The sequence below is a fragment of the Mustela nigripes genome, chromosome 4 (assembly GCF_022355385.1).
Source record: "Mustela nigripes isolate SB6536 chromosome 4, MUSNIG.SB6536, whole genome shotgun sequence".
NCBI lineage: Eukaryota > Metazoa > Chordata > Mammalia > Carnivora > Mustelidae > Mustela > Mustela nigripes.
This window is the reverse complement of record NC_081560.1, coordinates 89,889,041-89,902,474: the sequence shown is the minus strand read 5'-3', so window position 1 is coordinate 89,902,474 and position 13,434 is coordinate 89,889,041. Positions and strand designations below refer to the sequence as shown.

Below are 13,434 nucleotides of genomic sequence, written 5' to 3'. Positions count from 1 at the left end.
TGCTCACTCGTCACCCCTTCCCGGTGTGGGCAGACAAGACTATACTTTCAGGGATCATTTCTATAGTTTGTTACTAGAGAAGTTTCTCTGAAGTTGTAGTGTACCGGTGTGGGCAGACAGACACAACCACACATGCCTTCCAGCACCCCCCTGGCAGCCCCCACCTCCTTCCCCAGACTCTGTAATGTGAGTCAGGGCAGGCAGGCAGCCGAGAGGACAACAGGATGCACGGGAGGAGAGGTACCTCTGCTGCTTGGGGAGGAGGGAGTGAGGTTCCTAACACAGCGCGCCGGCTCACGTGATCCCCAGACCAGCAGCATCAGCATCACGCAGGACCGACTAAGTCAGAAATGAAGGGATGAACGTGGTGACCTGTTCTAACGAGCCCTCCAAGGGGTTCTGATTGGAGCTGGCATTGGAGAACCAATGGAAACCTTGGAAAATTTCCAAAGAGAACCTTGGAAAATCTTCCAAGTGGAAACATGAGGAATGGGGAGGGAAGGTCCCCAAGCAGAGAACACGGTTTCTGAGACTCTTTCCTGCAACTCGTTTCTTACAATGGTGGTTCATGGCCCTCTCTCCTCTGGGACTGACGCAGGTGCTTGGCTGGGTACTATGGCGATCCCATCATCGGGTCGGGAGATCACTGCCGCCCTTGCCCTTGCCCAGACGGTCCCGAGAGTGGACGCCAGTTTGCCAGCAGCTGCTATCAGGACCCTGTGACTTTACAGCTGGCTTGTGTCTGTGACCCTGGGTACATTGGTAAGTAGGGTCCGGACTCCCGGAGGAAAGGCTGTGTCTTTCTGAGTTCTAGTTGACCAAGAAGGACAAAGATGAAAAGGGAGACAATGTGGTGTCATGTTTACAATCCTTAATTAAAGCTGAAGGGAACATGACATACCAAAGGTGCTCCTTTCCCCGTTTGGCGTGTGGAGTAGAGGAAATTCTTGAGTCCATGACGCTGCTCTAAGAGCAGGACGGCAAGCTCACTTGAATCCGTGAGTGGATCCCCTTATCCAGCTCCTGGTGGGAGAGGCTCAGCGGGGTGATCTGGCCACGTGGTGGGCAGAGGGCGACCAGAGCCCGTCCCCCCAGATGGCCGAACTGGCCGAACTCGATATGTTCTCCTTGAGTCTGCCAGCACTTAAGGAGGCCACGTACTTGTGAGCTCTCCCTTTAACTTCCTCTTTGACCCACGGATTCTGGTATTAGCGATGCCTATCCACGGCTCAGAAGTACTGGCACAGATTCCAAGCCCTCCTTCCCCGCTAATGACGCGGTCACCCCAGGCTTGGTGAGGACCTGCGTCGGCGCTGTCGCCAGGAATGTCGGGGGGACCGGATGTGTGTGTCAGCAGGCTGAATGGCTTGTGCTCGGTCCCTAGGCTCCAGGTGTGACGACTGTGCCCCGGGCTTCTTTGGCAATCCCTCGGATATGGGGGGCTCCTGTCAGCCCTGCCAGTGTCACCACAACATCGACACGACGGTCCCGGAAGCCTGCGACAAGGAGACGGGGAGGTGCCTCAGGTGCCTGTACCACACGGAGGGGGAGCAGTGCCAGCTCTGCCGGTCCGGGTACTACGGGGATGCCCTCCGGCAGGACTGTCGCAGTAAGCTCAGCTTCCGTTTGCCCTCCTTTCCAGAGATTTCCACCACCTTCTTCACTATGGGGGAGACGTTCATCTTCAGGTGTCTGTTTTGTCTGGGAAAACACCTGTCAAGCTTTTTCTCTGACAAAAGGAAGATATGATTGACCTCCCCCCCCCCTTTTTTTTTTGGTTACATCTTCATTTTCTGGTAGGAATTCAAGTCCCAAGATAAGGCTCAGTGCCTGAAGGAGGCACACGATAGAGGTCCTAAGTACTCACTCCGGCCAGCCCCGTCCTCCTGCCGTTGGTGGACAGAGCCTTCCCGCCTAAGGGGAAGAAGGAAGGAGCATCTCCGTGGTGTCTCTTCCAGAACTCCTCCTTTCTGTCTTATCAGATCACCCTGCCTCTCCTCCCAAGGCTGCTGCCCCCTCAGGCCCCACTGTTGGTATAGACACGTGTGGAATGCGGAGGAGTGGCAGGACGGGATTCCGTAACCCACTCGCAGGGCCTCTACCTGCTTTGTCTGACACATTCGTCACCGCTGCTCCCTGCTGAGGGTTTGAAGTCCTCAGAGCTGAAGTCCCACAGCATACATTTTTTCGTGTGTGTCATTTCCAGTCAAGTTCTCAGTTTTAACACGATTTGCCAGCAGCTGATGAACTATTTCGGAAATGCTGCTAGGCCAAGTGTGTCCTTGCGTCCGTCTGCCTGGGAACTGTCAGAACTGTCTACATCGTAAGAACTGAAGAACAGCGTTTTAGTGGGGTTTTGTTCTGTTTGTTTGTTTTTGGTTTGTGGTTTTGGTTTTTTTGGTGGGTTTGAGTTTTGTTTTTATTTTTGTTTTTTGGTTTCTTGGGGTTTCTTTTTTTGTACTCCCCTCCTTTCCTTTCCCTCTTTTTTTTCCCCCTAAGATATATTTTACTTATTTGACAGGCAGAGCACAAACAGGGGAAGTAGCAGGCAGAGGGAGAGGCAGATTACTGGCAGAACAGGGAGCCCGATGACGGGCTGGATCCCAGGACCCCGAGATCATGACCTGAGCCAAAGGCAGACACTTAGCTGACAGCCCCCCAGGCGCCCCCATTCCTTCCTCTCTTGTTTGCATTTCTAGGCCAAAACCTGGGAGGGAAGATCTTAGCCATGAGGACGTAGCTACCTCTCGTATCATCTGTGTGTGTCACGGATTTTCTGACCGTGTTGAGGCTAAGTGAATCGGATCTTACCATTTGCTTTCAGAGTGTGTCTGCAATTACTTGGGGACGGTGCAGCAGCACTGCAACGGCTCTGACTGCCAATGCGACAAAGCCACGGGCCAGTGCTTGTGTCTCCCCAACGTGGTTGGGCAGAACTGTGACCGCTGTGCACCCAACACCTGGCAGCTGGCCAGCGGCACCGGCTGTGACCCGTGCAGCTGTGATCCTGCTCATTCCTTCGGGCCGTCTTGCAACGAGGTGAGGCGCCTTGGTGGGGGCAAGGAGAGGACACACCCCTTTAGGAGCCTGGGGGCGGCCAGCACCCTCGGTGGCTTTGCCTCAGTTAGAGAAGGGGCTCGCTGACTTCCGTGGGGTCGCAGCCTCTCAGTCAGGGCACACAGCTTGGCAAACACAGCACAGACTGGCAATCAGCCTTCCTGAGGTGGCTCGTCGGGCTGCCCCGTGCTGTGGGGTGTCCCCATCAGGATGTCCGTCAGGATGTCCGTCAGGATAGACAGGTGTGCACTGTTTGCATTACTACCTGGCTGCTGGTCCAGACTCTTCACCTAGCCATACAGCCTGAAAGGAAGCACGTGGCCATACTGGGCCATGTAAGTTGTGCTGTCGCTTCCTGACACCCTGACAGTGACGTGCTCCCCACGCCAGATGGGTCGCAGGTGGCCTAGGCTCACTAGCGGCGTGTGAAGGACTCTGGAAATAGAGCAAACTGTGCTCTGGTCCCCCAGTGCTGGGGGTTAGGGGAGAGGTCAGAGTCGGAGGGGGCTTCTGGGGCAGTTGAGTCATGCTTGTCCCAGCCGGCCACCGAGACGGCAACCGTGGATTGCCCGGCGGCCACCGGCCCGACTGACTGAGCTGTGTTCTCTGGCCGCAGTTCACGGGGCAGTGTCAGTGTATGCCCGGCTTCGGAGGCCGCACCTGCAGCGAGTGCCAGGAGCTCTTCTGGGGAGACCCCAACGTGGAGTGCCGAGGTGAGGCCGGGAGCGGGGCTGTCCTCAGGAGGACGCTGATTGGGCCGGGGGCTGCAGGCACGTGCCGCAGCTTTTTGGTACCCAGGAATGGATTTGTGGGTTCCGTGACATCCAGCCCCATGGAAGGGCAGGTGGTGAAGGGGGACCTGCTGACTTCCTGCTCCGTCCCCAGGCAGGGGAGTCTGCGCCCGCACAGGGGCTTGCACGCACCCTGGAGACACACACAGTGGCTTTCTGACACACTTCTGACCCAGAGGGGCTCACCTTAACGACTGAGTTCCGCAGACTGATTTCTCCACCCCTGTGAACAGGGTCTTGGGGCCAGTGGCTTCCTTCTCAGCACACGCAGAGTTAAATGGCGCTTCTGGTCAGCCCATTTGGTTTGGTTCCGGTGTGGACAGTGATCAGCGAGCGGTCCCCACGATGGCAACCGGAGGGCCACACCCTAGCAGCGCTCTGCCTGGCAAAGGAGGAGGAGACAGGAGCTCCAAGTCTGTAAATGGGAATAAAAGCCAGATTCTCCCTTAGGCTTGTGACACGACAGGAGTATGAGGGAAAACTTGACATTTTCTGCGGAACAAAAACTTGTTAAAATCATGTGGATCATAAGGGTTGCTTAATTTTCCATGCTGTTGTAATTTTGGTTGTGACTTGCCAGATATTTTTTCAGATCTTAAAGCAAAGGCCTTTGCAGGGAGGATTTCCATTGACTGTTTCTACTCTGGTTTCCTAGTCTTTCTTTCCTGCTTGGGTTTTCCTCCCTACGTTTCAAAATTGTAAGTATGGATAGCAACCTTTGTAGTTTTTTAACCGTTCTTTGATATATTTTCCTTGGGGCATATCTGAAATTGTAGGTCCCCATTGGACTCTAAATAAAAAGTGATCTTTTTCTTTTTGGGGGACAGCTGTGGCAAGAAATAATACAGATCTTCCCAGCTAGTGGTCCGCTGGGCATCTCCTATCAAAGGTCAGACACAGAGACAATATGCGTTCCTTCAGTCCCCCATCTGTTCCTGAACAGTAGGGCAAACTTGAGTGGACAAGCACTGAATGCCGGGCATATGATCTCTTGTTTCAGTGGACGCTTAGCTAGAAGGTTTATACCAACATCTCAGGTTAAGGTTTGTTCCACAGGTCCTCCTTCCTTCATCAGTCACTAGTCTCAATGTTGGTTCTTTGTGGGATCTGGTTTTCTCATTTCCACGAGAAGGTCTGTGGCATAACAGTGGGACGTCTGTTCCCCCATTTCCCACAAGTAACATCCTGTTCAAAATCGGGTTTCTCAGGGGCTCTAATCACTCTTCTCAAAGATTCCTCCATCTCGTAATGCCCCAAGGGCTTGACTTGCTCCAGATCATGACTCTAGGGTCACGTATAGCCTGATTCCACCAGCCTGTGTCATTGGCAAAACAGCATTGGCTGCAGAAGCTTGCTGACCTTTCGCTCCATGTCAGCTTTGTGAGCATGAAAAGCCTGTTCCCCGGAGTTAGTCAATCAGAGAATTGTTCACTGAGCGCTCAGAACTTCACCCCTCACCCTTTCATCCTCAAACGTTCAGCTCTAAATCTGCCAGAGGAATTGTGGCTCATAGGAACAGTATCAACTTGTTCTGGTCGAAAGTTGGATCATGTATTAGGGACTTTGTGAAGAGGAAATCCATGGCACCCATGTCCACTGACTACTTCGTGGTGTCCAGAAGAAAGATCAGCCTGTTACGTAAGAAACTGTGGGGACCCAAATGTTTTGGACAACCAGGGTGGACCGGAGAAATGTCCTCAACTACAAAGGTTGTAGAGACAGAGAGAGAGAGAGAGTTGGGACTTGGCCGTGGGGAGGTCGTGGCTGCCACTGGGTCTTGGGTGAATGGGATGACAGTGGGGCAGGGCTGGTATGATCAGATGAGGTTGGGGCAGAAATGCAGCAGCACATGGAGAGCAGAGCTCTGCAGGGACTGGAATGTGGTCACTAATGGAAATGGGGGGACAGGGTCCGACAGTGAGCGCGGACGAGAACAGGTGTCATCCAAAATCAGATGCAACCATGGGAATGGGCCTACTTTTCTCAAAATAGGTAATTAATTGTCAAATAGTCTTCAATGTCAAATCTTCCATGGCCCAGACTGAGACTTTCTGGTGCCACTTGGTAAACAGCACCCTTCTAGGAAGACTTAAGGTCATGGCGAAGTTTCCTCCTTATGGAAAAAAAATGTAGTCGTGAGAAAGACAAATGAGTGGAGCCTTAGTCGTAGGACTTGTTGAATGTTCCTATTGTCCAGGCGGGTTGGGGCTCTTGGCCAGTCGTCCCAAGTCTGAACAAGCCTGCCACTGTGCCGGGGATGGAGAGAATCCCATTCACCCACCGGCAAACGTGCCGGAGAAAGCCTCAGCGCGGAGCTCTGCACGGTGCCCCTCTGGAGTCAAAGGGTCACACGAGGAATCTTTCTGTTGATTCATAGATAGCAAATGGAGGGCCTCTGGCTGTTGGAAAAGGCCAGTTGTCTCTCAAACCAGCACAAGTGAGAAATGTGGGGCAGAGGTGAGAGGCCCATCATGCTTGTTTCTCATTTCAGATTGTTTTTAATGGAAAAATGAAGTGCGTTCCTTTGCCCAGACATGAATTTTTAGGACGCTTGTATTCTTTTCTCAGGCTGGGATTTGTTTACAGCTACCTACCTTTTTCTTTATTTGCTGCATGACTTGGGAAATCAGATTTAATTCAATTCTCTAGAGGGCCACAAATACTCTCAGTAGATGAAAAGCTTATCTTATATGATCCTAATCACAGCACATGTGTCCCCTGCAGGCCAGGCCAGGCCAGGCCAGGGGCAGGCAAACCAAGACCGCTGTGGTGCACCCAGCCCATTGCCTGTCCCCATACATTTGTATCTAATCTGTGTCCTGCAAAGCCTAACTATTTCCTATCCACACCTTTTATAGAGAAAGTTTGATGAGCCTAGTGGCTCATTTCTGCAAGTGAAATCATTCCTTCCCACCTTTTGTCTCCAAACGGACATCATCTTAGCAAAGCCAGAAATAAAATAAAATGAAAAAACATGGTGGGGCTGAGGAGGTAGATAATTTAAAGCAAAATCACATTTCTTTTTTAAAGATTTATCTATTTGCCAGAGAGAGAGAGAGAAAGCACAAGCAGGAGGAGGGGCAGAGGCAGAGGGAGAAGCAGACTCCCCACAGGGCAGGGAGCCCCATGCGGGACTCAAGATCCCAGGACTCAGGGCTCATGACCTGAACGGAAGGAAGACGCTTAACTGACTGAGCCACCCAGGCACCCCAGAAGTCAGGTTTCAGAGAGGAATTATTGCTCTGGCTAGAGCACAATAAGGATGATATATAACATCAAGGCTCTTGGGGGGCGGGTGGTGCAGGGGAGCCCTCAGGAACGCATGTACTAGAGACCCATGGGGGAGACTCGGTCTCACCAGACTCTGAGAGCCTTGACTGCCAGGCCATGAAGGATGGACTTTCTTCAGTTGTTGGAGGCACCTGGAGGAGGAGCAGGACAGAGGCAAAGAAAGCAGGAAGTCAAACCTACTGATTGAGAGGCACACAGGCTACCATTTCCTGTTCTGGGATTGATTTGCCAGTGTTTTCTTCTTGGCCTCAATAGCTATAAAAAGGGTGCATTTTTATTCATGCTCCTAGCTCTTAGAAATCACGTTTTAAATTTAGTAAAAACAGAGGAAACTTACCGCCTACCTGAGAATATATCTACAGAGGGAGGTGGAATTCTTATGGCTCTTTACAGCGATTACGGGCTCATTTTTAAAATGCTAGTCTTCACCTTCGTGACTTGTTCATCTTAAAGGTCAGGCCACAATGTTTGCTAAATACTTTCTTCTCCTTTCTGAGAGCAAGTTTTCGATCCTCTGCCAGAGAATCCCATGTCTTAAAACAGGACTGAGCTGCCGGTCCACTGGGACCCCTAGCCTTTTCTCTGAAGAGAGGAGAGCCACCACTGGCGTTGTCAGAGACCATAGGCAAGGTTCATGTGTAAGTTTTAGATCCCAGTGAGTGGGAGCTGGGATTGGAGGGTCTCCTTCATCATTTCAGCGTCTGTGATGTTTTCAGTTATCAGGTGAGAACCAACCTTTGCAGGGGGCTGGGGGTGGCCTTTATGCCGGGCGGTACAGGTGGGCCTTCCCGTGCTCGCCTCCCTGGCATCCCCAGGACAGGCGCAGCAGTCAGAGAAGGGAGCATGAGAACACGGGAGCTTAGGGGTCTCCCACTTCAGCCTGAAAACCTGATACAGTGTAGTCCTTCGATGACCTTCCGGAGAAAGTTCAGGCTGAAAGTTTTCAGTGATGAAACCCCAGTCCCTCCATCTGTGAGATTTGAGTCTACATTTCAGTTAGAGGAAAGCGATGTTGGTCAGTTCCGCTAACCCAGTCCTGCTTCTGGAGAGAGCCGGGGTTCTGCCTGTCCTTGGAGCCCTGGCCTGCACTGCAGCCCTAGCCCCAGAGAGGGAGAAAAGCCTTCATGGGGGTGCACTTGCCTTCTAAACACTACAGTTCGAGGCCCGTGTTCTTCCCACCCAAGGATGCCCATGACAAAATGAGAGCCAGAAAGTGAAAAATTATTAGAGAAATTAGAGAATATGCGCACCCATCTCTTGCCCCAAGTATGAATCCAGTAAGAACCTTTTTAGGACTGAATCAATGTGTGCTTTTGCATTATCTATGGGAAAGAATTTTCTAAACAGATTAAAAGCATGTGCCCCATCTGCCTCAGTCACCCCAAGTCTTGGAGAGAGGATAAGGCGCCCGTCTCCTGGGCCACTTAGGCCCCGCATGGCTCTGCTCGCTGGGATGGGGGACGGGGGCAGACTGAGCAATCCCATCGTTTACAAATGGTGTCAAGCATTCCTCTTCCTGCATAGGTCACTAGGTTTGTGCCTCTGCCTACGTTGGTCAGCTTCCAGAGTCATGACTCCGCTCCAGTTCCGCCCCCTGAGGGATGAACAAATTCTCTTATATCCTCCCTCCCTGCTTCCATTCCCCATTCTCCCCCTCCTGCCCTCCTCCCCTCTCACCCCTACAAGCACACTGACATACAGAAGGAAGGCTAGAACAGTAGGGGAACCAACAGGTCTGTGTCCGCAGCACCTGACAATTGTTAGAAAGACCAATCCTCGGGTCCCACCCCAGAGCTCAGGATTCAGATTGCAATGTGGAGGGTCGGGGGTGGGGAAGCAGTCTGTTTCGTGAACCCTCCGAGTGATTCTGATGTACGCCCCAGTGTGAACGGCTGGGACCTAGATGACCCACGGAATTTCTAGCTTTCCGAAAGGTGACTGAATTTTACCAAATGACAGGAATCCATTTCTAAAATTTAAACAATGTAAACTCTTCATCATCAAATTTCTTCCTCTTCTTCTGAGCCTCAGAAACTGATGAAGGCGGTGGTTTCAGACATGTTTCCCATTATCTCTTCCGTGTTTCTCTAGGGTGTCTCAACTTCTCTCTTCTCTCTCACTCCTCCACTAGGAAAAGATTCTGGGGTCAAAGGAGTTCGACATACAACTGGGTAAAAACGACATGAAACAAGGTTTCTCCTGCCGAACTCCTTTGAGCCTTCGATGTGCTGAAGTTTGTTTGGAATCTTCCAGAGGAGACTGTCTTCCCTGAACTTACTGATCATGGAAGCCTTCTCTCCAGGAACATCTCCTAGAAATAATGGTGTAGGGGACACACTTGAAGTTATTCACAACTCACTCAAGCTGCTCCCTGACTCCTAAGAATGACCCCAAAAAACAGAGGAAAAAAATGAAACTGCTAGAAGTGCTTGGAAAGAAACAATACGCATAAAGGGAAAGAAAGTTGAGTTTTGAAAAACCAAGGCACTAAGGCCATGCTGTGTTTTCAACCCAAAGTCTGAAGACTGGAATATTCAGTAATTTAAATCTTTGAAAAAATCCTGGTGTTATTGGCAAGGATACAAAGAAAAACCTAATGCCATAATTACAGCTTTTTTTTTCCCCCAGTGGAAATGTGGTCAAGCAACACTCTGGGCAGGAAACTACCAGACACTTGGATGATTGATAGAAAGTCATGATAAGAAACGCCTAGGTGGCTCAGTTGGTTGAGCAGCTGCCCTCGGCTCACGTTGTGATCCCAGTATCCTGGGATCGAGTTCCACATCAGGCTCCTTGCTCGGCAGGGAGCCTGCTTCTCCCTCTGCTTCTGCTGCTGCTCTGCCTGCCTGTGTTCGCTCTTTCTCTCTCTCTCTCTCTGACAAAGAAAGAAAAAGAAAGAAAGTAAGTAAGAAAGTAAGTAAGTCAGTCAGTCATGATAATACAAATGTTTATCAAGTACTATGAACTGGGCATTCCTCTAAGCACTTTGGAATTAAACTATTCCAAAAATCCTAAAAGCTAGCCTACAGGGTAGGTATAATTATGACCTCGTTTTACAGATGGGAAGTCGGTGACTCAGTTTTCTCAGTGCATAGCTCAGAGTGACATAGCTGGGGTGTGGGGAAGGCAAGATTCGCAGCCACAGGCACCTGAAGCCTTCTGACCCCATCGCTGCCCTCCTCAGACTTGCTGCTCAGGGAGTGGTGTTGGCCAACGAAGGCAGTGAGAATTAAAATAGTGATAAAAGGCAGGTTGTGATGAGGGTCTCATGAATGGGCGACAGATGCATCTCTCTGGGTTTGGAGGGTTAGAGGCTAGTGAGCAAATCTCAGGACCATCTATGAGACTGGTTCTGGAAGATGTTTCACTAGAACGTCTTTCAGAGACCAAGACAGTTTTACAACACTCCTATGAGACTATGAACATATTGTGTTTTGCAAGAGTCAAACTTGCTTTTTTAGGAGAAGGATTTTTGTCTTGTAGGGTGTGTAAATGCCCATTGCATGCCTATACCAAAAATGAAGTTAGAACCTCAGCTGGCAAAGGCTGAATGCCCCTTAACCCTGTGCTTGGTGCAGAGAATGGAAACAACTGGAGTTGCAACAGGCTGAACTTGAATCCCGGCCCGGCCATTTCCTGGCTGTGAGACTTGGGACAAGTCACCTGTCCCATAGGATTCAGTGACATGATGCGTGTAGATGCCAGGCATACTAAGGGTCATTGTAAAAAAAAAAAAAAAAAAAAAATGACTGCCACTGCTGTTATTAAGTGTTTAGCGAGAGTCAAGGTAGTGCCTGTGTTGGAGGACGACGCTGCCCTGGTCTCTCAGAGAGTCTTTGCTGAAACCGCGACCGCGGCTTCCAGATGCCAAGTCTTGTCGCAGAGGTTTGTGATCTGGTGGATGAACCAGTGCTGTTTCCCTTCCAGCCTGCGACTGTGACCCCAGGGGCATTGAGACACCACAGTGTGACCAGTCCACTGGCCAGTGCATCTGTGTCGAGGGGGTCGAGGGTCCGCGCTGTGATAAGTGCACGCGAGGGTACTCGGGCGTCTTCCCAGACTGCGCTCCCTGCCACCACTGCTTTGCTCTCTGGGATGCGATCATCGCCGAGTTGACCAATCGGACCCGGAAGTTCCTGGAGAAAGCCAAGGCCCTGAAGATTAGCGGGGTGATTGGGCCGTACCGAGAGACCGTGGACTCGGTGGAGAAAAAAGTCAATGAGATCAGAGATATCCTGGCCCAGAGCCCCGCCGCGGAGCCGCTGAAAAACATCGGGGATCTCTTTGAGGAAGCGGAGTAAGTAGTCCCTGAGTATTGGTTCAGCCTGAGGAGATATGCCCAGACTGGGCACCTCCATCAGAAGGCATGGTTGGCCCTGTGAATGAAAACAGGTACCGGGTCACTGGCTTTCCAGCAATCTTCGCTCTGGGCATTTGGGTGAGTGAACATGCACCAAACTGTGCACACGGCGGAATGGAATGTGCACGGGTTCCACTCAGCACCCCTCTTTGCAGACGGCTCCAAGCTAGTGGAGTGACAAGAACATTGGCTTCGGAGACAGAGGATACGTAAATGAGTTGTAGCTTGGGTTAGTTGCTAGGTTGGAGAGTGTGAAGGACTCCGTCCACTAGGCCGTGTCTCTCTTCCCTCCTACAGAGGAGGGGAAGGCAGCACTTACCTTTACCTTACAGAGCAGCAGCAGCTTTGATCTGTGAAATGATAGTGTAATTGCCAAAAACACCATGAATAGAAGTCATTGTTACTATGTTTCGCTCCTAGTGAGGAAAACCATTCCCATAGCAAGACCCTATTTCCAAGTTCTTTCTGCGGCTCTGCCTTCTCTAATTGTAACGAATTCTCTGCAGTGAAAAATTCCCCTCCTAGCCCTCTTCTGGGTAATCCTCTCCACCAAGTGTCTATTTTGCCAGTGATAGAGTGAACTGAATTCTGAGTTCTCAAGTTCTCAGGGATCATTTTTCAACCATTTCTCCTGCTCCCAAACGTCCTGGCTTCCTCTTGCACATTTTCTGTGTGATGGGACTGGGATCCGCCTCTCTAGGAAGCCAGACGGACTTTTCATCTCCACGCTGTAAGCAGCAGCAAGGGAACAACTGACATGCGCTCAGGCACCTTGTGGGAGGTCCTTCCTGAACCTTCTAGATTTTAAGTAGCCGGTCCCTTGGTTTCAAGCGGGGGGTTTTATGTCCAAGACCATGTGGTGGACCAGACTGTTAGGAAATGTCTGATGTGGAGTGATAATGCAGTTAATGAGGAATTTTAGCTCATTAAAAAGATGGTGTATCGCTGAGTCTCCTAACACATAGCGATAACAAGTTCTGGAAGGCTGTGATCCGAGCATAAGCCCATTTAGGACCTGATTCTTGGCCTTGGTCTCATGCACCCAAGGGAGAACAAAACAAGCTGGGTGTCCTTTGAGAGCCTGCCAGAGGAGAGATCACATTCCTGGAATGGCTCTGTTGCTACCCTCACTAGTCCTCTAATCGGAGAGATTGTAGTCATCTCAGGGAAACTGGTTTCGTTAATCTTTTTTCAACACAACATCCGAAGATAGGTGTCTTAGGATCCAAAGTGGCATTTTAAAAAAATACACAGTATTAGATTTGATTTCTTTTAAAAATCATAACATTGTAGGAGAGCTGAGAAGAAATAAAAGCCTTCTGTGAATCAGCAGGTGAACAGAAGAAAGCACTGAAGAAAGAAACTATATTATAATTGTCTCCGAAGAAGTGGTTGGGTTTATAAAATGTACTTTAACCTACAAATCCTTTTAAGTACTCTTTTGAGTTGGTTCATGGTTTTATCTCGGCCTTAAATGACATTTTCAAATGGCCCCCAGCCTTTCAGTCCCCCTACATTTTCCCAGTGTTTTACACTGACTAGTATTTCCCCGAGGAAACACCGAATTAGGTGACCCAGTAAAGTCCAGAGCTGAGGTCTTCTCAAATATTACTTTCTTTGTGATTACACACACAACGAAATAGATGCCTAAAACACAGCTTTGGAGATGTGAAATACAGAAGAAAATACAGCTGGGTTTAGATTCCAAGTGAAATACTGTCATATTGCAGCCCATCCTGGTCGATATTACCTCTTTCTTATGAGAAATAAAGGGCTGCTTGTTGGTAGAAGCAGGTGGGACCTTGGATGGGACCTTGTATCCGGCGGAAGCATGCGAAAAGCTCCTGTGGGTGGCTCCCCTGGTTCCTGGTAGCTGTAAGACTTCCTTTCTGAGTGTCCCATCTTGAAGGTGATCCCTGAGGTTCCGATAAGAGC

The 13,434-nt window shown here is 50.3% G+C and overlaps 1 protein-coding gene and 1 pseudogene across 1 annotated transcript in view; both read left to right on the top strand.

The window, feature by feature from the left end:
- The window catches only part of LAMB1 (laminin subunit beta 1), a 67,470-nt gene that overhangs the window by 41,873 nt on the left and 12,163 nt on the right, over positions 1–13,434 (top strand). The window contains exons 21-25 of the mRNA XM_059397047.1: positions 599–762; positions 1,385–1,609; positions 2,825–3,039; positions 3,674–3,770; positions 11,067–11,436. Of these exons, the coding sequence (XP_059253030.1) occupies positions 599–762; positions 1,385–1,609; positions 2,825–3,039; positions 3,674–3,770; positions 11,067–11,436 (1,071 nt within the window). The remainder of the gene's footprint in view (positions 1–598; positions 763–1,384; positions 1,610–2,824; positions 3,040–3,673; positions 3,771–11,066; positions 11,437–13,434) is intronic.
- On the top strand, positions 36–108 carry LOC132016945 (small nucleolar RNA U3; annotated as a pseudogene).